Raw genomic sequence first — 25,660 nt, forward strand, 5'->3', positions numbered from 1 at the left:
GAATGTAAGCTTTAATTTCATTTTTTAAGCAAGAATTTAGTCTTCCTGGCCACAGAGAAAAGCCTGTAATTTTGATTTTTCTGTGCTTCAAAGCCAGCAGGTAGTCAAAAATAAGCCCAAATACTTTGTTTTTAACCTCATTTTAAAGATGGTTTGTGATTTGTAACTGCTTGGGGGGTTGGCAATACTGGATGCGCCGAACTACTGCTAAATCCAGTGTGTGAGCCCATCCCAGCATCCTCTCTTTGAAAAGTTCTATCTAATTCTGTCACTGCCTGGATGAGCACATTAGCTTTCTTGCATATGCATATATATAATTACACAGTGGCTTGTGAAGGAGCCGGACTTTGATTTGCAAACAATGTGGGTAACCAAGATAATCACCCAAGTCACAGCCAGTTAGCCACATTTCAAAACAAAAGCAAACACAGAAATAGTGCAGTTAAGTGCAGCCTTTCAGTCTCCTTGCAGTTTTCTGATTTTGCAGGCTCTGGAAAGCTCTCGGCTTTCTCTGTCTCCCCTGTTAGCTATGTTCTATGTATTTTATAGTAGTAGTTCAGGATATAACCATCCCTATCCATAGCAGCTGCCTGTGAAAATATGATGGACAAGTCAGAGAGACCATTCACCTTAACTACACTGACCGGTCAACTTCGTAAATCTCAGGCTGCAAAAGTGGATAATTTATTAACTTCAACACAAAATGAGTGATACACGCTTCCCAAAGTTAGAGCTGCCTCGTGCACGCGGGCAGGTTTTGTGGTTTGCACAGCTATCTCCGGGTTTGCCTCCTTCGAGGGAGCCAGCATAGAGCTTTCTTTGTAGCTTCAGGCTGCAGCCAAGAGAGTTGAAAAGTTGAATTATAAACATTTCCAGGCCTTCTGGTTGGTATCTTGTGTTTTGTTTTGTTATTTTAAGGATGTGGGGTATGTTGCTGCATTCCTGTCAGTGGGATTAGAATGAATAGAAGCAATACTGTAGGAGATAAAATGTGTTTAATTATTTATTTGAGAATTACAGACTGAAATTGCTTTTTGATTTAAAGCATCCAAGTCATGGATATGTTTTTGGAGTAGAGAGAGGCACGCAGAAACATATATATGCACAATTACCTAGGGTAATGTAAGAAGTCTCTTTGCTCAACTGCCCTTCCTCCGCAGAATTTGTTCATTTCCTTAAAGATTTTAAATTTCAAATGTGGCTTTGTTAAGTATCACGGAAAGCTAACTGCATGCTGTGCCTTGCCCACCAAAACGTAAATAAAATAAATAAAGTCTTCGTTGTATAAATGTTATGAAGTGGGTGGTTTATTTTCTTTAATTATACTTTTTATTTAAAATAAACTATAAAAGCAAAATAATATATATCCCTGAATGGGCCAGCACAAACTCATAGTGATGGAGTAGGCACATTCTAGCTTTCCTCGGTTCATGTGAAAGTAGATAAAAGGACCATCAAACTGTAAATCAGAAAAAAAAAAGAAGGAAAAATATAAAAGAAATTCCTTCCAAATGCCTAGACTTTTAAAAGATGTTTGAAAGATACCATCTTTTTACTCCTTGTTTATAGTTTGCTTATCTGTTTTCTTGAGCAGCAAAAGCCGAGCGGGCAAGTCTTGGTGCGGTTTCCCGCTGCTGTCCCCGGTTGCAGGATGCTGGTCCAGGTTGTAGCTCAGCGCCAGAAGGATGCTGTAGGGCGCTGATGTTAAGAGCAGCAGTTGCAACCCCCACAAAGCTGTCGGGTCTTCTCGATTCTGCTTTTAAAATACCTCGGAGACATGTTTTATTCATGTAAGATGTCGTAAAGCTTCAATTTCGTAGAAAATTAAATGCTGGGTATAAAGCTGATGCCCTCTTCATAGGGACTAGCACTGCGGTGCAGGGCGAGGCGGGGGTGTCTGGACCCCCGGTGCAGGTCTGAGCAGGCTGCGGCCACCATGTCCCCATTTAAATCAGGCTCACAGAGGACAGTCCTCTTTGTCTGCAGCCGCCCTTTTTTTGAAGCTCTCTGCTGCTCCTTTCCGTGCGGCTCTCCAGCCCATGCCCGGTGTTTCTGTTTCGGGGCAGCTGTTTGGCAGGTTGGGGATGGACGGCTGTCCTGGGCTGTGTAACAGCCCCTTAGGGACCCCCGCGGATGGGGTAACCCCCGCCCGGCGTGGGTCACCCGCATCAAACAGGGCAGCCAGCCGATGGACAAGTCATTTGCCAAGGCAGTCGGGGCGGGGGGGAAGCTGTATCCGACCCTAGGTCAGCTTGTGTTTCCTTCTGGGTGATCAATGGGAGTGATCAATGAGACCAGGGCGTGCTGTTTAATTGCAAATGGGTCTGGTTACTCTTTTGTGTGCAGCGCTGGTGGGGTCTGTAAGTCCCAGCTAGGCCCCCGCCTCCAGCAGCGGAGAGTTCAGGAAAAGAGGATGCTGGCAGCATCTTGCGGCTTCTCCCTCTCCTCTCCCCGTCCCCCAGGGACCAAGGCTTCCTCCCGGGACAGGGGCCTGCCTGATGAGCAGGACCCTGCTGTCCCCATCAGCCTGCGTGGCGAGCAGTAGTTCATGCTATGTTTCCGTATTTATTTATTTTTTTTTAATACTAGCTTCATTTGAAATCGCTGTTGTAAGTGATGTAGCTCTCTGGTCCTGTCCCCTGGGAGGGGGGAGGCTGGGTTTGGGGCTTGCTTTCAGCCCACTACGTTCCTGCCATTTTCTCCCTTAATTCTTGCACAAGCTGTGCACGCTTGCGCTCGCCACTTTGCCCACTTCCGTGCTTCGCTGCCCATCCTTCCTGCTAACAAGGGCTGAACACAGCTCCCCGTGGAGCCTTGTAATGTTGCTGCCGAGCTGCCAGGGACCCGCAGTGTGAGGCTTTCCCTCCATCTCCACTGCTCCGTGCTCTCGGCCCCGCTCCCGGGTTCAGCTCAGCCCGGTAAAGCCATACTGACTCCATTGACTTCACCCGAGTTATTTGGGTTTGCACTGATGTACAAGAGAGCAGGACTTGGCATAGCGTTTGTGTTTGCCTGTCTGTGTTTCTGAAAAGGATACTTGTTCTAGTTTGTTGGGTTTTTCTCCAAACAGTAAATATTTTCTCGTAAATCGCTGGGACAGAAAAGTGACTGCAGTGCTTTTAGTTCATTTATTTGCTTTAAATTGATGGCAAAGTCTTACAGGAGGTAATAGGAAATTAAAAGCTTTCTATATTTTTTCTTTAACCGTCCTGCAAAATTTATTGCAGAATTATATGCTCACTATGGGATTCTGTCGGACAGTTCAAAAAGCCTGTGGAAAGGTTCTCGTTTGCCATTAAATTTTAAAAGTTATTGAAGTAATTTTTATGGAACACTATTAAATTTCTGAAGAAACATACTGGTTTCATCACTAATAAATTCTTTAAGGTTTGTCCATAAGGGAATAGTCAGACTTCCAGATCTCTCTCCTAGGAAATAGACGTTAACTTTTTGCCGTGTTGGAGATAATATTCTTAAAAGGTATCAGGAAAGCCAGGAAAGCTTGATTGCACCCAAGTACATCTTCTATCTAGCACTGTGAGATGGTGAATTCTTTGCCAGTCAGCCCACTGGAGTTGGGGTGGAGATTTTAGAAGGAAGGAGGGCTTTTTTTAAAGATGAGGAAGAAGCAGATTGCGGATGACTCTATAGAGATAAATCCTGGTGCAGGGTTAAACTGAGACCCCAGGACCTGGTTCTGAGCACCATCATGTTTGGGAGAGATGCAGCCTTGGAAAAACGGGAGGATGCAGCCTGGAAGTCCCCGTTTCTCAGGCAGTGCCTGGTGCTTTCAAAGTAGTATAAAATAACGTGTTCACTGTGCTTTTCCACTGCATCCAGCAAAGCACAGGGAGACTTCCTCCCAGGGAAGGGAAAGTATCAAGCTGGCTTTGTGCTTAACTTAGCGCTCACAAGCGCCTTTCGTATGCGAGCGCAGAGCCACCTGATGAAAAGTGAATGGGCTAGGAGGGAAATAAAATTGTGTAATTGCCAGTTTCCTTCAGTTCCGCTCCCTCTCCCGTTTTGCATAAAGGAGGCTATTTAAGTCTCAGCTGGAGTGAGGTTTGGTAATAAGCAGACGTCTGTGAACCTGCATCTGCTGCTGGTGTCTGCTTAGTTTGTTCTATATTTCCCTGTTTATTGATGATCCAGTTTTGAGAGAGATCTGTCTCCTGAACGCTCCCTGTCTGTGGCGTGAAACCCATGGAAGAAGAGTTAGTCCCTTCACGCCCACGAGTCCTTGTGACATTTTGGGAAGCGTAGGACCAGGCAGCGTCGCCAAAGATCACGTCGGAGTTTGTAAACCCACCTCAAACTGCATCGACTCGTGAATGTTAAACTACAAAAGCAAAGCCAGAGCCTGCTCCCTGGGAAGCTCTCCACAAAGCAGGGTGGCAGAAAAGGGCCAGCCTTGTTGGATGAAGCAGCTACCATTTTAATTTTCTCAGTACTATGTGATCTGGCGTCCAAACAGCTAAGCTGTCCCCAGCCAGTTGCTTTCCTACGTGGCTGGCCTTCTCTGGGCACAGTGAGAGGCGCTCGCAGTGCAAGCTCTGCAGAGACAACCTGATTTAATACAGGCTTAATGGCTGGGGGAAGAAATTTACAGTGTGAGCACTGAATGTTTATGCAATAATGAACATTGTCATTATTTTTATTATTGAAAGGGTCTTTAAAACTCAGCTAGAAACCTGAAACCAACAACTAGAATATGTCCATTACATTCTGTACCGATCGATTTAATAACCAAAGTGGAGCAGATTACTTTATACCTTTCATTGGATCAACGAATAAATTCTCTGAGCATAATGAACCTTTTGGCGTGAAATATTTTAGCATTACAGGCCAGTCTCTGGACCCTTTATGTCATTCCAGCAGTACGCGCTGTAAAGCATCCTTAAGCAGACGTCCGAGGAGTCCCCGCTGAGAGTGGCAGTGTCGTCAGCCAAGCTCAGTCCTGAGGCCAGGGCAGAGAAGGGCCTGGCTCCAGTGGCCATGAGCAGCAGAGCACCCCTTTGCAAGCCCTGGAGGTGGGACTAATTCAGAGGTGCTCTAAAGATACTCCAAATGGTGGCGTGAGCTGTACCAGGGGCTTGGATGCCCCTGAGAGCCTGTGTCAGTCATCTCTGGGCTGGTCCAGAGATGCCCGGGCTACACCACTTGCTGTCTCCACCGTTGTCTCCACCATTGTGTTAAACTAAGAATAAGCCAGCATGGCTACATCCAGACCTGGATTTTGAAAATATTGCCACAGAAGCTCTCCTTTCCTCCCATCCCTTCCCCTCTCCTCCCAGCAGTTGAAGAGGACTGGGTCCAGGTTTTTGGCTCAGACCTGTGCTTGATGCATACATTTCCTCCACCAAATGGGCACAACCATAAACCTCTTTCTGCATCATTTCCTGCAGGCCTGTACTAAACATGCCACCCAGGTGTCCCCGTGCAAAGCCACGTCTTGCTGAGTCTGCTTCTGTTGCTGCTGGCAGGCTTGCCTTCGCGTGCTCGCAGCAGGGCTCCCATCACAGCGTGTTAATTTTAAACAAACAAAGAGTACGTTTTGATTTGGGAGGGTCTTTCCCATCAGGTCGTATCAGAGTTTCTCTTAAAAGGAAAGGCTGGGTTTTGTTTTGTTTTATTTTCCCTTTTTCCCTCTTTTAATATGATCCCTGCAATTTTGTTTTCACTGAAATATTGACTGGCAGCATTGCAAATTGCCTGCATGCAGACAGGGGCTTGCCAGCACTTTCTTACTCAGCTAGCCGTCAAGGTTGTGGATTCCACCACAAGCAGTGCCAGGAAAGCTGTTGATCAAAAATATTCCTAACATCTGTGAGTCCTCTCCATCCAAATGAGATGTAGTTACATTCTCCTTTTCCCTACGCTCCTTCCAAAGTGTTGCTTCAGACGCCTAGAAAGCCCTGGTTGCAAATCATAAGCCGATCTCTGTTTGATTTGCAGCTCCGTTTCCAACTCTGTCGAAATCCAGTATAAACTCCCAAGTGCCCTTCCCCCGGTCATAATAGGTGAAAAATGTCAGCCTCCAAAGGCAGCGCAGACAGGGTGCGATTCTTTGCCCCGTAACTCATTTGATCCAGATGCCGTCCCGTGCTGTCTATAGCCGCTGTGGTCACAAGCCAACAAGGAGGGTGTTGTGAGCGTGGCGGCGGGAGGACGGGGCTGGGAGCAGGGTCCCCGCGTGCCTGAAGCCTCGCACATGCACACGTGTGTGCACACACACGCTGTTCTGCCAGCTCCAGGAGGGGACGGGGGGAAAAGCCTGATTTCCCTTCCACCCTCTTCCTACCACCACCACCAATTCGCAAGCCAACTATTAAATAATTAACGTGCCCAGTGGGGCAGGAGGAATCAAAAGCTGTTGTGTTCCCAAGTTTTCTCTGGCTCCGAAAGGCACGGCTCGCTGTGTATTCTGGCACCTCGGAGCGGGTTTTCCTCCCTCCTTCGCCTCCCCCTTATTATCCCGTATGTGTGCTGGAGAGGGAAGTGGCGTTCCCAGCCCAGCGGGGGATGACTGTTATTTCAGACTAGCAACAGGGGAAAAGGAACAGCCTGTTGCCTGATTGATGTTTGTTTTTTGTGGACGGACACCAAAGGTTCATTAGAGACGGAAGGCTGGGGAGGAGGGGGGCGGCGGCGGGGGAGACGCTCGCTCTTAAGGAACTATTGTACCCCTGCGCGCTAACCTGGCTCTGCACTTTCTTTGACTTCTGTGAATGTCTCAGCTGTACTGTTTTGGCCCTGGCAACTTTAGGAAAATATACACGCCACAGAGGTTTCAGTGAAAGCTCTGCAACGAGGGGGTTAGGGGAAAAAGGAAGGGGAGGAGAGAACAATGCAGTAGGTTTTGCTGTAATTAATTTCAAATGTGCTGCTCATCTGTTCTCCTCGGGTTTCAAAGGGAACGAGGGAAGCTTGCAGGGCTTTTCCTACCACATCTGCATCTTTCCAGAGGTGGGGATGGAAAGGCATCTTTCCTTCCATCTGTGGGTTTGACCAGCCTGGCGACATGGATGCCGAGTGCAGCACAAAGGGGTGGTGAAAATGCCGTGCTGTCGGAGGTGGAAGAGAGGGAGAGCAGGGAAGGTGCGGAGGAGCTTCTCTTCTTACCACCTTGGGTAGATGAAGCTAGAGAGACCGAGGAGGGAGGTTGGTATTGGTCAAAGCAGATTTCTCTGCAAAGAGTTGATAGAGCACATTTATTTAAATAATATATGTTGTTATTTGCTACTGTCATTGGTCCTGAAAAGCTTCCAGGTTATGGTGCAGGTGAACTGTGTGGTTACAAGGCTTTTAAAGATTTGGGTCAAACTCTCACTTAATCTCCTGCTGACTTGGAGCCTTTGAAAAATCTCCCTTTGTATAGTTGTGTCAGGAACCAATAAGTTAATACTAAACCTTTGGTATTGTGGCATCTTCAGTAGAAACGGTTCCTTCTGGTTGCCATTTCTCAGATCTCATCTGTTGGACTGTGCTGTGTGACACGTAAAACAGGGGCTTGGCATCTGCCGTAGGGCATTGTCCTTGTGGCCTTTGCCTTCAGGTCTGTATACAATTGAAGTCGTACGATCGCAGCAGTAAAGAGACATGAAATGGGCCTGTTAGATTATTGACTTTACTCCCTCAACAAGATATCCGGATGCTAATTTGATAGCCCTATGAATCTTAGCCAGAAAAATCAGTAAAACTACCCTAAACTACTGTTAGTGCTTTAACAGCTCTATTTTCAAATTGCTCTTTGCTTAGAAGCTTGCACTGAACCCTGGAGCTGGTGGATAATGACCTCTTGTTTAAACACGTGGCTACTTTATGATCCTTAGCTCTTAGAAAAACCAACCTCAGTATCGGGTGGTGAATATTTCTGAAGTTTGGCCATAGGGAAAACGTTTCTACAGGGTGATTGAAGAAAGTGTTCTCTTTTCTGGTCAGAAACTAATTCAGTGCAGCCACAACATGCTGAATACCCCAAAGGTACTTGAGGTGGGCGCTTGTTTGTGATACGGTCCTTCTCCAGGACGCCAGTGCTGGTATGTGACTCACAGAGCTTGACCATATAGTGATAAATGTTTCTGTGGTTCTTGGGAAGGGATGTAAATACTGCAGTGGTGTTTCAGACTGTGTAAAGGCGTATGCCAGTTTTTGTAGGCTTACAAACTAAATAGACTTTCTGGCACTGCTGTGGGACTGGCTGCTGAAGAACTGTTCAGTGGTAGCATGTCACCAAACATACAGGCAGACATCACCATCTTATGCGGGGGGAGAGGTGGGCATGTGCATCTTGAAATGACTTCACTGCAGGTTGTGAGCAGGCTAAATTGATACGGAGAAAGAAAGAGATGAGTAAAAAGCCTGGAGCTCCAGAATGTGGCCTATCTGTAGAAGACTGCAGGGACTTCAGACCTTTTTCTCTATAAATTACTTGTGGAGGAAAAGGAAGTAACATGGAGAATATTCAAGCCCACTGCCACCCCCTCCTTGTGGAGAGAAACCCGTCCAAGAAAGAAGGGAGATCTGAGTCAAGTCCAGGTTTAATTTCCTGGTCCTCCTCCATAGGAAGAAATATCCCTTCCTTTTAACTCTTGAACAAACAACTGCATTGGCCACATCACAGCAGAGCGTCCCTTAGATCCCATTGAGATGAGCCTGGATTCCAGCATTTGCTCTCAGCCATGGATGTTTCTGTACCTCATGCTTGCCAACTAATACAGAAAAGGAGCAGTGCCTGAGGTCTTTGCAGAAAGCGCATCTATTCCTCTGCCTCCTTTGCTCATCGCTGGATGGAGACCATATCCTAATTCCCTGCACACAGGGAGCAGCCGTAGCAGCACTTTGGAGCGCGGCAGGGGTGCTTTGAGTTCTCACTCTTGAGCTTTGGCCATGCCTTTCCAGCTTGTCACCTCTCTCTTCCTCACTTTTGACAATAAGGGGGGCAGAAAGGCAGACGGCATCGGTGGAGAGGGGTGGTGGGGAGGGAGCTGCGGTCCCGCAGCTGCAGTTTTTCCCTGCCTTCGAGGAGAGCTGCTGTCTCGTAGTGCTGCTCAGCAAATCCAGCTTTGGCCAACCGTGCCCTGGGGGCCCTTTCCTAGTTACACTCTTTACATGTCAATTACAAGGCAAGAGATTAAGGTACATCGTTAGCCTCAGTATATTGTGATGTTTCTCTCAGAGACTGAGGATCAGAAAATCGTTCTAGGGGAGGGTTTTGTTAAAGACTAAAAGCAAAGCCCCAGGGATGGTTTCGTGGGTCCGACTTTTTGATCTAGCACAAAACTTTGTTCAAACATTGGATGGTTTCTCTATGTGCTCTGTATGTGGGAGAACAGAGGCTTCTCCTGGTTTTGTAAAGCGGAAGATGGGCTCGCCCCTAGCCTGACGCCGCATTCATAAAATCCCCGGTAAAGCAGGCAGAGCCACCCCACTCCTCAGCATCCCGGGAGGCGGAGGGTGCAGCTGCACGGAGGCCCTTTATTCTCTCCGGTGCTGGGGCGCCGAGGGAGCTGCCGAAGCAGCAGATGTGCCTCCTGCCCGAACGACTCCCGCGGGTGCTTAATAAAACCACAGGAATCAGAATTTTGTTCTCTCTTTATTAGTTACAAATGATTTTTCCCTCCTTTAAAGGATTCCCACCACCTGTTCCAGTCAGCCAGCAAGGTTTGATTTAAAAGCCTGTCTTGCTCTTAAAAAGGGAGAGGGCAGTGCAGGAGCCTTGAACCGCTGAGTTTGCCTTTGGAGATTCACAAGGGAAGAGCAGGAACAGGGAATGCTGTAGGGAGGTATTAAATGAAGCCCTTTTATTTCTCTCCTTGTAGAGCATAAAAATGCCCAAGGCATGAATACTCTGTTCAGATTACTCTTGAACATTTAAATGTCTGTTCCGGTAATTTATAAAATGAAGGGGTGGGAAATGCCTTACACAAGGAAGAAAAGGGAGACCTTTACCGGCATCCACCGCTGGTAACGGGGGAGTTGTTCTGTGCTGCTGTGGGAAGATGGGGAGAAGGTGGATTTATCTCATGGATGCAGCAAAGCTTTAGTCCCTGGAGATGTGGTGTGGCATCGGAGAGGCCAACTGCTCCCTCGCTGCCATTTTCTTCCTTTCATGATGGGGAATATCCAGGCTTCCTTCATGCCACTCTTGGTGTTTGGTCTTAGAAGAGGCCAGGATTTTTCAGAAATGGGGGACACCTAGTGTAAAGGAAACCTGGCTTCAGTTTTAATGGGTTAGTGGGAAGAAACGTACTCATTCAGAGCAGCTACTGCAAGCTCCGCAGCGTGATGGCTCTGGGGAGCGCAGGGGCTGTGGGAGCAGCCCAGCTCGGAGCCAGCCTGCCTGCAAAACAAAGGGCTGGGGAGAAGTTTTTTAAAAATGCAGAAACACCTACTGTCTGCAAGGGGTTACTCTATAATTTTCCTCGCTTCCCATGTCTATATATGAAATAATGGGTGCTCTGTCCCTCCTGGCCTAATTTCTGTTTGTGGAGTGATCATAAGGTAGGGTGTGATAGTCCAGTCATGCCCATTAGCCATGAGCATAGCCTTTGTTACCAAAACCACCATTGCTTGTGGTTTTCATGCGACAATTATCCTACTGTGAGGTCCACAACTCCAGCATGGTGCTGTTTCCCATCTTCTGGGAACGAGTACATGCCTCTGTGTAAGATGGAGAGATGCTGTTGCAATAGCCAAGATAACCAAAATGGATATGGCTGGGAAAGTAAGAAGGCAGGGCAGCGGGATGAGGATGCTGTGCGGCATTACGTGCACCCCAGCCCAGCCGGACAGGTCTGTTCTCTTCTGCAGTGCGGTGTCCCAGTCCTGCGTTGCTCTGGCGTAAGGGCCCTTGGTCCTCCAGGTTCATCTGTGGTCCTTGTTACAACTGCGTCTGAGAGCTGAACGGGGCTTACCGTTTCCCTTCTTGCTACATTAGTGGAAAGGCAAAATGCTGGATTTAGGACTAGTATCCTTACCTCACGGCAAGGGAGGAGGAAGCTAAAACTGAGACATGTTAGAAACGGATGCCCCTTCCATTTTGTCTGTTATTGTGGTTACGTATCTGTAGGTTCCCCACTATTCACAGTGCAAAGGAAATATAGGTCTGTTAGCATGAGGGATCAGGAGGATGGCGTGGATTTTATTACTTTCACATATTTGGGCTAGAGGCTCTCATGCTGTCTGAGCTGCATCAAACTCTCAGCCAGTTTGCACGCAACATATGTGATAGATTTTGCAAATGAATATGTTAATGTGGGAGGAGGTGGTTCCCTGAAACAAACTGCTGGCAGTTTGGAGCGTTGTCCTCAAAAACAAAACCATATTGTGTCCTCAAAAATAAAACCAGTGGCACCAGAACTTGGATTCCTCCCATTGAGAGATGAGGCATTTCATTTGTAATCATTGGATTGATTAATGATTTTGGGTTCATTAGAACAAAGGCTTTTTTTAAAAGAAGGAATCCCGTCCCTGCAAGGAGGACTCTCCAGTTAGTTTAATACGAGCAAAGGCGCCTCAAACCATTGCTGAAAGGCGAGTTGAGGACCTGCACTATCGCTACCACTCTCTTTGTGAGCCTCTTTGGTGCGGAAGCTATAAATTGCTTCTAACTGTGCTGAGATTTCCTATCAGTCACAAATACTTACTATTTATGAGCCTTGCCTCATGTAGAGGGCAGCACTCCTCCAGCCTGTGTGATCTGGAGTTGATGGGGAGCAGGTGGCTTTGGGTAGAGATACGAAGGCTCAATTTCAACGTCACAGAGAACTGCTTGCAGGGAAATACAGACATAATGAGTGAAAGATGTTGTTTGCTGTGCTAATGTGGAGTGGAAACTCTCAAGAATTAGCTTGGACCCCACTTTCCCCTCCTAATGTGCAAGAATCTGGGATTACAGGAATTTGCCAAACCCGAGTTGCTGCTTAGCGCTGGGCTTCTGCTTGTTCGTGTTTCTGCTGCTTGGAAAAACTGTGACATGGAGAGGACTTGAAGGAAAAACTTACAGCAAATTCAATAGGATTGTTGGTACACATGGCAAACATGTGAAAACAAGAATATGAATTATGCAGCAATTACTGTCTCTGCGGAAAAGTATCCGCAGGCTAAGCCCAGATACTTGTCTCTCTCTTTTACCCAATACTGAAATAAAAATGTGCAGCAGTTTTGTATGAAGCAATTCCTGTGATTATCCTTACAGACGTCTGAGTCTGTACTTGTTTGCTGCCTAGGACGGAGGTTAGAACCATGGCAGTGCCTGCCCAGTTCCTGCTCAGAGGGTAACGCGGGGATTGTGGGAGTTGTGGCTCTGCCTGGGAGGTGGGAGAGGACAGTCAAGCTCAGGGTCCCAGCAAAACCCATTGTCAAGAAAGCCAAATACAGCAGTTAGTAGGGCAACGAATGCTCTACTGAACGACTCTCCTTCACTACAGTGAATAGTCCTCATGCATGTCAGAATCACAAGTGTCTCCCATGGCCTCAACAACCTGCAGCTGACGGTACCACTTCCATCCAGAAGCCTTGTAGAAACTGTTCTTATGCCTAACAGCCATCGCAGGGCCGCCGCGGCGGATGTAAGGGGACTCCAAGGAGCTACCGGGAAGAGGAGTGACGAGCAAGCATTTGGGTTTACAAGTCTTGAGTTATTGTTTCAGGCTTTTTGCACGTTCAGGCTGGCGTCACAGCAGCCCATGCAGCCTTGCATCATCCAGCACTCTCCAGCCTTGCGAGATTTCTTCCCACAGCCATACACCCTCATGCAAGAAGAGATTCAACCTTTTCATTAATAGGGTGTGATCCATTGCAATGCACAACACAATGTTCCTCTGTTAGGTCTTATTAAATGACAGATCTTACATTATCCTCAAGCATTTCTGGCACCAAAGTCTTTCCAATATTTCTGCTGCCCGTTGAAGAATTCACGCTTCATCAAAGGAGAAAGCTGGAAGGAGCTTTGTAGCTGCATTTCACACACTCTGAGATCATGCTGAAGGAGGTTGCCTTCTGCGGTGCAGTGAAGTACTCTTTTCTTTTCCTTGCGGCATACCAAGCCACTCTTCCTGTTTTGAAGAAAAAGCCAACCATCCCTCACATTTTCCTTCTTGGGCACGCTGCGACGCTGTCCTCCACATGCTGTTGCATTCTCAGAGTTTGTTTCCTGTTGAGCCAGGTGAGACGGAAAAGGTTTTTCTGAAGATTTTGATGCAACAACTTCCAGTATGGGGAGTGGAAACACAGTCACAGTTTCTCGAAGACTGAGAAGTTAGAAACTGAAGAAAATCTTTTCTATTGTAAAACTTTTATTAGCAGTAGCTAATACATGTGATTCAACCCCCCTGCGCAACTGTCCAGTTTTCTTGATCCTTACAGTGGGTGTGTTTAAAGGAAGAGTGGACTTTTTCAATCTTAAAAAGCAAAAGGCCATCTGTGGCTTCCTAATGCTGTTTACAAACCTTTTTTGCCTGTGCTGTGCTTGTCAGTAGCTGTATTTATTCCTTGCTTACTCTATGAATTAAAACGTTGAGGCAGCTCCTGACATGCTTCTTCCAGCACATCCTTTTGGAGCGAATACTCGTTGCCATAGGGACCAAATCCAAAGGGCACACACCATTCAAGTAAATGTTCCCTGATTAACAACTTGCAGCTTGTCCCTTAAATATTTTAATTATCCATGATGCAACTTGAAATGTTGTTGAATGTATTCAGTCTGTTAATTTTAATATCTCAATTTCTCTTAAGATGCCATTCCAGCAGCTCTAGAGCTGGCTTTTGACCATGTGAATAGGAGTGAGGTGGGAGACCTTATTGCTCCTCAGCTTGCAGGAAAATTCTTCCAGTTTTTCTTCATCTTGACGCTAGATCCTCAACAAAGTTAATGCAAAGAGGTACTACTGCATAACTGCCAGCAAAACGGAGGTAATTCGGTAACAGCTAAAGGTGTTTTAGGGTAGTAATGTGCTGCTACTGAATCTGAGGGAGGGATCTGCCTGGAAGGTGCCTCCTGGTGCCCGGGAGTGGGGAGAGAGGCAGTGGGAGGCTGCAGGGTCTGGGGAGATGCTGCTTGGAAAAGTGCTGGCCCCACTTGACAAGCACTGAATCTCAAGCGTTGTTTTCCCAAATTATAAGCGTATTAGCACTAATGTGACAGCAGTTACTGAACTGTGAGGGCTGGGCTTAACAAATAAATAAGACAGGATTTGGGTAATTTGTGCGTGGTCAGTCACTCCTTTCAGTTCCTGTTTAGCAGAGAATAAGTCACCTTGCAGCAGAACTTTCCATTCTCACAACTCCAGCCATAACATCGGGTATGGAAGTTAGTCAAGTTACTGAGACAGTTTCTAAACAGTTCTGTTTGCCAGCCTTTTATATCTTTCAGTTCTGACTTTCCTGGGCCAGAAAAGCAGCTTTGCCACTTCAAATACTGATTGCATACAGGCACAGTAGGTCTTATTCTGCAGTCTTCTGACATCAAGCAAAGGCCTCTGCATACTGAAATCCATTAGAAATTAATATTGCTGTCTGTGTTATCCCTGAAAATTTAAATGGCAGAGTTTAGCACAGAGCCTCCTAAAGTAGGATGTGCTGAAAGAGTGGGTCTGGTAGGCACAAAGCCCTTGGGGAATGGGCAGGTTTTGTGGCTCCTTAGCTGTAGCACAGCTCTAGAGGTGAGCTTCCTTCCGTGGCATCTTCAGTCCTCTCCACCAGAGCCACAAGTTCGCTCTGCAGACATGTTTTCTGCACATCCCTTTTGCCTGGTCCTGTCGAGGGTGTTCACGGGCTTCCTAGGCTGTGTAGCCAGCTTGATGCCGCCATTATTTCCATGAAACAGGATTTGCCTCTGGCAGAGCCTGCAGTAGCCTTCAGCTGAAACACTCTTCGCTCTTGCTAGCATTTGCTGAAGTTTGACGGTCTTTCCTGCTTTACGCTTGGAACTGAGGAGGCCAGGTCCATCGCAGCTGGTTTCAAGCAAATCTGGATCCCCTTGCTGCTCTACGTTGAAGCTCGGTGATTTTGAGTGGTGTCAATTAGGAGCCTAAGAGAACGTGTGCAGCTTGGCCTTTGAGATCTGGAGAAAGGGGATCCCACACACTGTTACAAGCAATTCTCTGCTCTAAGTAATGCTCACACATTGATTTAAGCGGAGAGATGTGATTCTTTGTATCCTTATCTATAGACTCAGGAAGGGGTGAAAATGAAAGAGGATTCTTTCCCTTTAAAATTTTGGTTTTATATAGGGCTCTCCTCTGCCCTGAAAAGCGAGTTTGAATCCATATGCATCTATCCGGGGGCTGAATTTGGATCTGTGTGCTGAAGGGTCTGTCATGTGCCTCCGTGTTTCCTGTAAAAATGTTTGGATAGCCAACCAGGAGTACAGAATTCGATGCATGTGGTCATCTAGAGACCAGAGATGAGCTTTCAGGAGATGGCTGTGGGATGTTGGATTTTGAGTTCACATGAGTAGTGCATACCACATTCCAGGAAAGAGATCACAACATAATTTGATCTTTCTAACTCCAGTTACAATCTCTGACCTGTAGGGAGGAAGAAGGCTGTTGTCTGGGCTCTTCCGGCCTCTGCTGCAGTAGGGAATAGATGATTTTTCTCCCTCCCTCCCTCCCTCCCTTTTGTAAAAGCTACTTGTGTGTCTGGCGGTGGAAAGCCATGGTGAGATCCCAGCAGTAGCGCTGCCCCTCTACCTGCTTGTTTTCTTGTGTTGCCTGATTTGGTGTCATCTTTCTGTGCGTCTTATGAGCCTTGGCCAAGGCTGTTACCCGACAGAGAGGCGGCAAGGGGAAGAAGCAGCAACGTGACACCCATCATAGGCAGGAGCCAGTGCCTACAGCCTGAAAGGTATGGTATGAACTCATCTTGATTAGCTTCAATGGCCTGGGTCCATCAGCACTTAATTGGCTGCCAATAGTTTCCCTAATGAAGGATGATGGATGGCGCTCAGGGGCCCACTTGAAGGGGCCGGGCCCTCAGAAGCAAGGATGCGTGCAGAAATACAGCTCTCACCTGGAGCTGAGCAGCACGGCAGCAGTTGGAGAGCCTGAGCGCGGATGGTTCCTCTTTTCATTACATCAGGACAAGAATCAGTTATCTTCCAAGGCAGATATGGGAATTTCTGTGACCCTGCATACGCTTGGCTGGTTAGGGTAATCATCCCCTGTTCCCAGCAGAGATGATCTGGTGTTTGAGAATGTTCTTTCTTCCCTTTTTCTGGTTTTGGTTAGCAAGTGTGCTTTCTCAGCCAGCCGTTGACTTAACTTTTCTGGGCTGGAAGGTCTGAAAGGTCATTTGCACTCCTCCGGAACAGTCTCACTTTCTGATTTTACTTCAAATGATACTTTGGGAGCTTGGAGTTCTCTGATGTCATTTAAAAAAAAAAAATCAAAAACCTTCATAAGACTGTGCAGATGAAACAAAATTGTTGTCTTAGCCCACACAGGGTATTATGCAGCCTGGCAGATCCCTTCCTTGTAGCAATAAGAAAAGGATTTGGCATTTAACCTCTTGAAATTAAACCAGAGTGTGAACTTCAATAGTTCAATCTTATCAGGGCTTTGCTAGAATAACAAATTGTGAAAAAATGTAATCATGTCTCCAACGTGACCTTGGCAGATCTACCTCTGTGATGTGAGAGAGATTAGGTAACTCTAAGCAGATGTCTGTTTATTTTGAAAATAATAGTTATAAAATATTTTTCTTCCCAGTTTGTGTGCATTGCGTGTGAAAGATAGGACAGAGAATTGTGGTCTGCGTGGGGCTCTCTGTAACAAGCTGCTCTATTATGCTGAGCAGTAATTGCTCTTGGAGGTTTGAGTTATTGATCTATTGGTGGGGGTTCAATTTCAGTGTAAAGACCTGTGTTCATGATTTAATTGGAGTGATTAATAACTCACTTGCAGGCTAGATGGGAATCGATACGGATTTCAACCAGCAAAAGTAGTACATTTTCTCCTGTAATGTAGTGGTTGACGGTTTATTATTTGGCCTTGTTTGACTAATTAAAATCGTAAGATTCCTTGGTATATAGCAGTTTTGTCTGTTGAAAAGCTTGCATCTGGAGTTGAGTATTTGTGCTTGCTTGCATTCATGGCTGTCTTTCTCATAGCTTATTTACCTTGTTGCTCGTCTGTCACTCAGATTAGGTGTACAATATGCCATTGCACAGAACAAACCAGAACAAAACAAGACAAAAACACCTTTAGTAAGTAACTACAAGAAGCTTTAGTAACATTTTGTGGCCAGGGCAATGGGGTAGCTCCTGCATCACTGCTTTTTGGGCATCCGGCATCTGCTTAGGAGCAGTGCTGAAGAGATTTAACCCTGCAGCGTTTGATCCACCATTATAGCCCTAGATTAAAAGCCTGTATGAAACTTTCAATCTCATTACAACGCCAGCATCCACAGTAGGTGCTTTAGCTGCAAATCCAGTTTCAGCTTTGCATTGAAATGTTGCCAGAAGCAGCATTGCTAGGAAAATGCAGTGTGACTTACTTTGGGGGGATTTGAATGGTGATCCTCTTTCTTTATGCTCTGGCCCCAATCCTTGTGTTTGGCACCCATTTTCATTCAGCTCCCGCAGCTTTGGCGTGTCGTCATGCATGCTTACAGCTAACATGCCTGGATAGAGCATGGAAAGCTCACAAATCTCTAGGAATAAAACATCCCATTAAAGAACGATAAAGCAGCAAATCAGCGTCAAGTCCATAGGTCTTAGTGCTGTTGCTCTCAGTTTCCAGGGGAGGGGGTGAAATCTTTCTGTGCTGCAAGCTTTCACAACAAAGGCTCTTATCTGCGTAGCTGGCTAAGGAAAACATTTACCATAGTGGTTTTGAACCTTCGTTGTGATTTGCAGAGTCCAATAAGCTTTGTAGTGGAAGTGCAGATCCCTATATGTCAAATTAATCCTAATGACAGTAGACTACTACTTTTTGGTTAACATTCACAGACATCATGATGTATACGTGAGCCACAAACTGGAAACACTGATCTGAATGGAAGCTTTTTAATTTTAGATAAATGTTTCTTTAGGAAATCTCTCCTACCTGTCCTGAAAGTACCAGAGTAAATGTAAATTTGCCACGCTTGAGTTTCCAATTGGGTGAGAGACTGTAACGGTGCTGAGAGTGTACGGACCAGGCTGGAGTGGTGGGTGCAGAGCCCTGGAGGTGGTCAGGGCATCCTGAAGCCCTCGGCTGCATCAGCATCACTGGGGTGGACGTGAGGGACACACAGACAGAGCCGGCGCTGGGGAGCACCTACGAGACGTGTCCATGCGGGTGTAAGAGGAGAGGGGAGCTCTCTCTGCTCGGGTGTGCTCCTAACATGAATCTTGTGGAAAATGACAACCCTTAACTCTCAGGAGTCATTGGCTTTGTGTTAAAAATGTGAGGTGCTTTCTGTGTCATGACATTATGAAAGTAACTTGAAGATACTTTACTTTTAAACTTGGGTGCTTCAGAAAGGGGGGGTGGGAGGGGGAAGACACCCTTGGAAGTTAATTCTGAGGACCAAGCTGACAGCTTTTTGCCACTGTTGCTTTCTTCTAGGTTGAAAAGCTGAAGGCTTGTTACAGCCCCGGCATCCAGCAATCTAGCAGGTTAAATGACTTGGGCAACACAGTTTATTAAAACTGGCAAGTGCTCGCTCCAGTTCTCTTCCTGATAGTCAAGGCTGTCTGGGAGAGTAATTGCTAGTGGCAGCTGTTCGGAGGGTGTTTCAGATTGCGGCAAGACGATTTGACTTGACAGACAGCTCTGTACAAATGAACTGAGTGATAGGGGCCAAATCCAGACCGGGTTGTGGAAGGAGCCTCCTGCTGAAAGCCGTGGGGACGGGCTGGGGGAGCTGCGCTGTGAACAAAGACCCGCTCCCCCCACACAGGCATCAGGGTTTGTGCTTACCCTCGGCTTACTTGAAAGTGCTGCAATTATTTGTGGAAAATCCACCAGAGACCTATGATGGTCTGAGGACCCCGTGTCACAGAACAACATTTTTTGACGTGACCTAATGTATGCAGTACACCGCTGTCATGATGGAAATTTGGCCTCTGCTTCGCAATAGTGTTCGTGTTACATATCACAGAGCCTTGCAGACTGGTTTTATGTGCAAGTCCCAAGCCTTTATACCTTATCTTAAGCTGATTTGCATTAAAATGGGTGGAGGAACTTGGTGCACCATGTGTTGGTTTGCTTCTGTGCTGTAGCTCTGCTTGCCTTACCTTTGCAGGCCAAGCTAATCGTCTCATGTCTTAAATAGCACTGCCTTCCTAGCACAAAGAAAAAGCCATCTATATGAAAGCAAAAGCCAGCTGAGGATAAAGGATTAGCACTTAAATATTGATTTTCACTTGTAAGTGCTCTGCCAGCATCAGTGCTATCATTGTCAATGCAAAATGCTTTATTCTCCCTTGTGTTTATATGTGTTGCATATTCACAATACATAATGCAGCACTCTAAAAGCTCCATTTAAAAAAAAAAAAAAGGTTTGCTGAAGTTCATTGGAGAGCCTCCTTTAGTTTATTCTTTGTTTTGTCCTGCTGCTGTAAAACCATGCTCTTCTGTACTCGTTCCCTGTGCTGATGGTTCAAAACTCGTCTCTGGGACTCATCAACCAACTCTGAAATACTCAGCTTCTTGCCACATATGTCCCTGTAATTCCTGTGGTGATACTTTTGCAGCGTATCTCGCTGGAATTATAATGTGGAGCAGGGTTCGTCATAGCCAGCCTGGCTTATGTCTGTTTTCAAGGATGCGTACAGGGTGGATAGATAGGCTGCAGATGGCGATGGTTGTGTTTCTTGGGAAATTGCCATTGGTAAAGATGTCATTGATGGATGTAGGAGAGGAATTTCTTTCTCATATCACCCCATCACCCTTGCTGTTTGAATACAACAAGGGAGACTGCAGAAAGACGTCTGAATGACTCCACTTTTCTTTTTTTCAAGAGACAAAGGAAAGGCGTGCAAGCAAGATTAGATTATTTCCAATCACATTGTATGTGTGTTGACAGTCCCCTTTCAGCAGCAACCAGCAGCTTGCAAAGAGCAAGAGGCAGGGCTGGAACTGCTGTTGCCCTAAGTACTGTTTGTATAACACAGTAACTGCTTATTGGAGTTCTCAAAGCAGCCTTTACATGTTTAATCCCTTGCACTTGAGCTACTCTTAATCAGCTTGAAAGCAAATTCCTGTAACAGAAAGGTTTAATTTGTGTCTGGGACTTTCTGTATTGTATTAAGCCTGCAATGCTGTGTAGTTACACGCTGGCAAGCATGTCACCCCGTGCAGCCGTGGGGATGGGCGTTGCGTGCTTATTCCAATCACAGATTTTGAATTCACTGAAGTTTTGTATTGGATCCGTGCTGATGGTCCTTCAGGTTCAGGTAACTCCTTCTGAAACGCACTTTTCGCAGCAGATAAAACTATAGTTGCCTTTGGGGTTTCCCTTACACTTCAACTCTTGTTTCGACAGATTTCCAGCAGCAGTAGCTAAAGCTCTCTGTGCTTTTAAAAGTTGTTAAAAGTTTTCATCTTTACCAGGTTAAATTGGAATGTGATGTAGCCCAAGGCACAGAGAAGCAGAAATTTTGCAACACTCCAGATGACAAATTAGTTGATCAAGGAGGCAGGAATTACTAATCCCAGGTTGTCGTTATTTTTCTTGTTAGAGCAGTTTCTGTCCTTTCTTCCCTGTCTCTCGCGCTCAGTCATCATTCATCCCCGTGAGATCAAGACATGTTTCACTGTCTGTTCATTTAAGAAAACCTCTCAATGGAAGAAGTCCAAAGTGTTTGGTTAGAAAATAAACAAAGTTGGCATGCTGAAAAGGGGTAGCGCTCTGCATGGTGGAGAATGGCAGATGTGATCCAGCCTTCCCATAGCATGGCTGAAACATGAATCATTGCAAATGTCAGATTTCCTGTGAAGGGACGAGCTGAACTGACATGCGTTCAGGTTTAATTAGGGTTGAATTATTGGAGCTGACTGTCAAGTCTTAGGCAAATTGGCTCAGCCTGTTATCATTAAGCATGAAAATTACTCTAGGACTTGGTAAAAATAAACACATTTTTGCCTCTAGAACATTGTGGTGTGGTCTGGTGGGTCGGTGCGTTTGTTGGGACAGTTGTGCTTAGCTCCGTGGGTCCATCTGCTCGGAAGGACTAAATTAGGAGCCAAAGTACAGGAATTTCTGAAAGGATCTTGATGAAACCTGATCCAGCTTGCACAAAAGGGTATATTCCGTTGCTTTCCTTGGGATATTTCCATATGTGACCAGCAGTCTTGGGCGCACAAAATTGTAGTTCCCTTAATAGGACGTTCGAGCATCCTACAGAGAAACTGCAGAGTCTGAGATCCTGATCAGAATGGGCAACATCTCCCATTAAAATCACTAAAATTAATTTTCTGAGGAACTTCAGGGAAGGTAGCTCAGAGACTTTCATGCGAATGGAGAGGAAAGTCTTGGAGATTTTTGTGGTAGGTGTCATGATAAGGATTTTGTTAAGTACCTAAGCAAGCAGGTAATTATAGCCTTCAAAATTCTTTTTTTCTTTTGTTGCACAGGGAAAATGGCCTTGAAATTGTCGGAGACCTCTGGAGTATGGTTAGCTAGTGACTGGGTACTGGAAACAGGCACTGAACAGGTAGAAGTAAGTGTTGGTAGAAGAATGTGAAAGGAGAGAAAGAAACCAGGACGTGTGTATGTTCTTCAGTGTCAGAGTGCGAGGACGTCATGGGGTGGCATTCCATGGAGTCAGCTGAAGTGAAGCATCTTAAGTCTTTCCTTAGCAGTGCCTTTTGTGTCTTCTATAGCAGTGAGACATATGAATGAGATGTATTTCCATTTAGACATCTGCTTTCCATTTTGTCCAAATCTATTTTACCAGAGACTTAACTGGAACGCCTAGATGTGAGAAAAGTTTCCTTTTCAAATATCAGGCAGGTCCCAGTGCCTGGCGTCACCGTCTTCCTGTCATTTCTCCCCATGGTTTGTCCTGCCTTTGTTCACGTGTGGCTCCCTTCCCTTCACCCATTGCAGTTCACCCTCACGTCAGCCCCATGAAGCAGCTTCTCTCTCTTGTCCTGTATTGCGGCCATCAGAAGGGGAAACAGGAAAGTCACCAAACCAGGATTCGCCCACCATCCTTCCCATGTGGTGGCCGGGCAGGCTTGGGGATTTTGCTGTCTCTCACTCACGTGCTCCTCCACGCTTACCCATGAATTCACACCATATCTTTCCCTTCTCGGGCTTCTGCTGTTGCTCAATGTGGCTACAAAAGGAGGGAAGCTCACAGTCATGCCTGTAGTTTTTCCAGAGGCGGAGGGAAGTGTGTCTTTTCATTGTTGATGAATGACGGGGGGTATTTTCATTGTTGTCGAGAATGGAACACAAAAACGTTTCAGTACTGCAACCTGAGAGGTGCGAGTTGGCAGCAGAAATCAGTCGTGTACCCCTAGTACTAACTAGTACAACCAGGCTGGCTGGTCAGTTCCGGCAGCAAGGGAGCATGAGCTTTTGCTTTGAGAAAATTGCAAATGAGAACTAATGCTGAAACCGCGGGGAATCAATAGTTGTACATAAAACTGGTCAAACAGCTGCTTTTAATGCGGGACTTTATTGATTTGTTTGGGATCTAATTGACTTTTTACTCAACTAACTTTTGTGGTGCCAGTGTGTTTTGAATATACACCATTAGTCTACATTGCCTGTAATTACACAATATGAAGTTTAGCTCTGTAGGAGGAGGCCTGGTGGATGGAAGGAGCTAATGGGCTCTCAGGAAACCTATGGTCAGGAATGAAACCCAATTGCTTTTAATGGGTAGCTCCTGGAAAACAGTGGGATCTACAGCTGTGAATATACTTCCTCCAAAACGCACAGTGTGCGGACCCCTGGCTTGACTAGTCAATTACAAATTTTGAATTGTTAGTAATAAAGTCTGGGGAAAATTTACAAACCTGGGTGGCATTATAAAAAATAATGGTGCACAAGAGCAATGAGAATTTGATTTTAGAAATAAATTCTTTGTCACTCTAAATAACATTGGAACCAAGTCTAGTTACATCTCGGAACCAGGGTACCTGTGATGCATGAACTCATATTTGAAAAAGAAATTCACTGAAATGAGAGTTAGCCTTATATTTGTTGTAAGGAATAATTTAGGACCTCCAGACATTGTGTCAAACCTGTGAAGATGTATGAGGTGCTGGAAAGTGCAGAGCTGATCGTACTTGCTGCCAGCCAAAGCACTGGTGTTTGGAAAGGTTTCTGTTCCTGTTATTTGTGGGTTTGAGGTAGTTCATATGTTTCCATTCGTTCTCCCTTCACATTCTGAATTTATATATATGTAGTGAGTGATTGATTGATTGATTGATGAAGGAGATGGTGCAATGGTGAGAGCGCAGGCAGAGCCAGCAGCAGTGTGGGGAGCTGCCTTTTATCTCAAGGAAGGAGATGCCGTCACCACGTGGGCAGGCTGTGACCCATCACTGTCCTGCTCTTTTCTAATGCTGGCGTGGTGATGCTCAAGTTGTGGACGCCATGGCAGTGAGGACTCTGGCCTCACATAGGCTGCGTTCGCAAGCACCTGGTTAAGAGCGTCTGCATGGCCAGAATTAGCTTGTGGTGTGTGTTGTGTGTTATTTCCACACCTCCTACATCAGGAACTGGCTCAGTCCTTTGATGAGACGGGAAAATTTCAAAGGTGGAATTTGTTGGTGAGGGTGTCGGGAGCATGTTAGTGAGTGTAGGTAGCATCTCCTGCGTGTCTGCAAGCCAGTTAAACGCAAACAGCCCCCAGCGCGTTCTGGTGAATGATAAAAGCATGTATCCTAAAAGTCGATTAGAAGTGCTGTGTGTGCATGGTGGGGTGTGTGCGTGTGAAACACATGGACAACACTAGTTCTTGTAACCCTTGAACAGTTTTTCCTGTAATTGTGGGTGTATGTGCACTCAAGGATACACAGATTATATCAAAAAGGGAGTTACAGTGGGAGTTGAATCACATTCATGTTGGTCGTTTTGGTTGTCTTTGACCTTTTGGATGCTGCTTGATCTGAAACATCTCTGCTTTCCTCCCTTTTTCCTTTCCAGCCTTTTAACTCTTCGGGCGACTTTGTTTAGCATAATTTGGAAAAAGGGAAGTACTTGCCATCATAGAAGGAGTAATTCTGTATGGAATTCTCACCATAGGTGCATTTTGCAAGGTTGCAGCGTTCCTGATAGTTTTGACATGCCGTGCATATAGGTGCATGCAATACTTAGGGTGAGCAGGACTACACTTGGGTGCTCACTGCGCTTCTGACTGGCGTTTTCCAGCCTTCTCCGTTCTGTTCTTCCATGCAAGTGGGTGGCCAGGGAATGACAATGTCCTAGCTTTGCTGCAGCACTGTCCCATCCTTTGCTACGCGAAGATCCCAGGTAGCCTCCTCCTAGAAGCCAGGTGGGGTTATCATTAATGATTAGTGCTTGGGTCGCGGTGTGTTGTAGCTGGAGTTGAGCCTAAACACAATGTAGATTATCTTGAAAGAGCATTGAGAAAATGAAATGTCTTAATGATGAGGCTTGTGTTCATGGGTTTCTTTATCAGCCTTAAAACTTAACATTGAGCAGGAAATACTGTAGCGTAACTTGAGACATGTTCACACTCCTACTGTATGTAACCTTGGGGCTCTGTAGAAGTCACAAAGCTGTATGTTCCTTGTAGTATGCATTCATTTACTGACAGCTAAGTCTCTTACACACACGCTAACAAGTACTGTAGACTGGCCGGTCAAGGACAGCGGAAGGACAGACGCACAAACACACATCCATCTTGTAGCAGCAGTGCTCCCACGATGCTCCCACGAGCTGAAACATGACTTGTTTTTTCTCAGGCATATGTTCTACCGAGCAGAGAAACAAACGCAGACCTTTCAGCATGCGCTTTGTTCTTTTTCTCATTGCTCCATAAGGTCCCACCTTGAATGACAAGCCAGAAGCGAAAGCAGCCAATGTCCCAAAGGTGTCTGGGCTAGAGCGGAGTCGGGAACTGAGCACCGACGTGCCCTTCGCCCTGCCTATCCCCAGTCCCCAGCCAGTAGCTGCCGTTGTGACTTCGACTTCCTCAGCGCCCACGTCAAGCGCCAGAGCAAGCCCACTGTTGAAGAAGGAGCCAGTGATTTCAGCACCAGCACCACCAAGGCTCACGCCTCAGCCCCAGCCTCGGCCGCAGTCACAACCTCAACCTCGGCCGCAGTCGCAGCCTCAGTTAATACCTGAGCTTCGGACCCAGCCTCCGAGTCACATCCCTCCACCTCTCAATTACCAAGTGCATCACCAGGTGGCCCACAACGGACTCAATAATATCAGGTAAGGGAAAGGGACACTCCTGTCATCTTTATGCTACTGCTGGGACAAAACTTCTTTCAAAAGCAATAGGAATAGCTGGGAGGTGACACAAGAGCACTCTTACTGTCTGGGTAAGATGCTCCATGTTTTGAATATTGGACTTTCTGTGCTGACTCCAAAAGCTGGGGTTTCCAGCAGTGGTGGATAGTTGCATTTGAAACGCGGTGGGGAAAGGCATGTGTAACTGTGGGGTAAAGTTCCTTTAGGTCCACTTTCTATTCTGAGCCAGCCAGTTCTTGCCTTAAAAATTTAAGGTGGTTTGAGTTTG

The 25,660-nt window shown here is 46.2% G+C and overlaps 1 protein-coding gene across 27 annotated transcripts in view; it reads left to right on the forward strand.

Annotated features, from left to right (window-relative positions):
• Positions 1-25,660, forward strand: part of FBRSL1 (fibrosin like 1) — a 543,855-nt gene that overhangs the window by 490,588 nt on the left and 27,607 nt on the right. For all 27 annotated transcript variants that reach the window (XM_054218996.1, XM_054219003.1, XM_054219000.1 and 24 more), the window contains one exon: positions 24,957-25,353. In XM_054218996.1, the coding sequence (XP_054074971.1) occupies positions 24,957-25,353 (397 nt within the window). The remainder of the gene's footprint in view (positions 1-24,956; positions 25,354-25,660) is intronic.

This window comes from Rissa tridactyla, chromosome 13, assembly GCF_028500815.1.
Source record: "Rissa tridactyla isolate bRisTri1 chromosome 13, bRisTri1.patW.cur.20221130, whole genome shotgun sequence".
Lineage (NCBI taxonomy): Eukaryota > Metazoa > Chordata > Aves > Charadriiformes > Laridae > Rissa > Rissa tridactyla.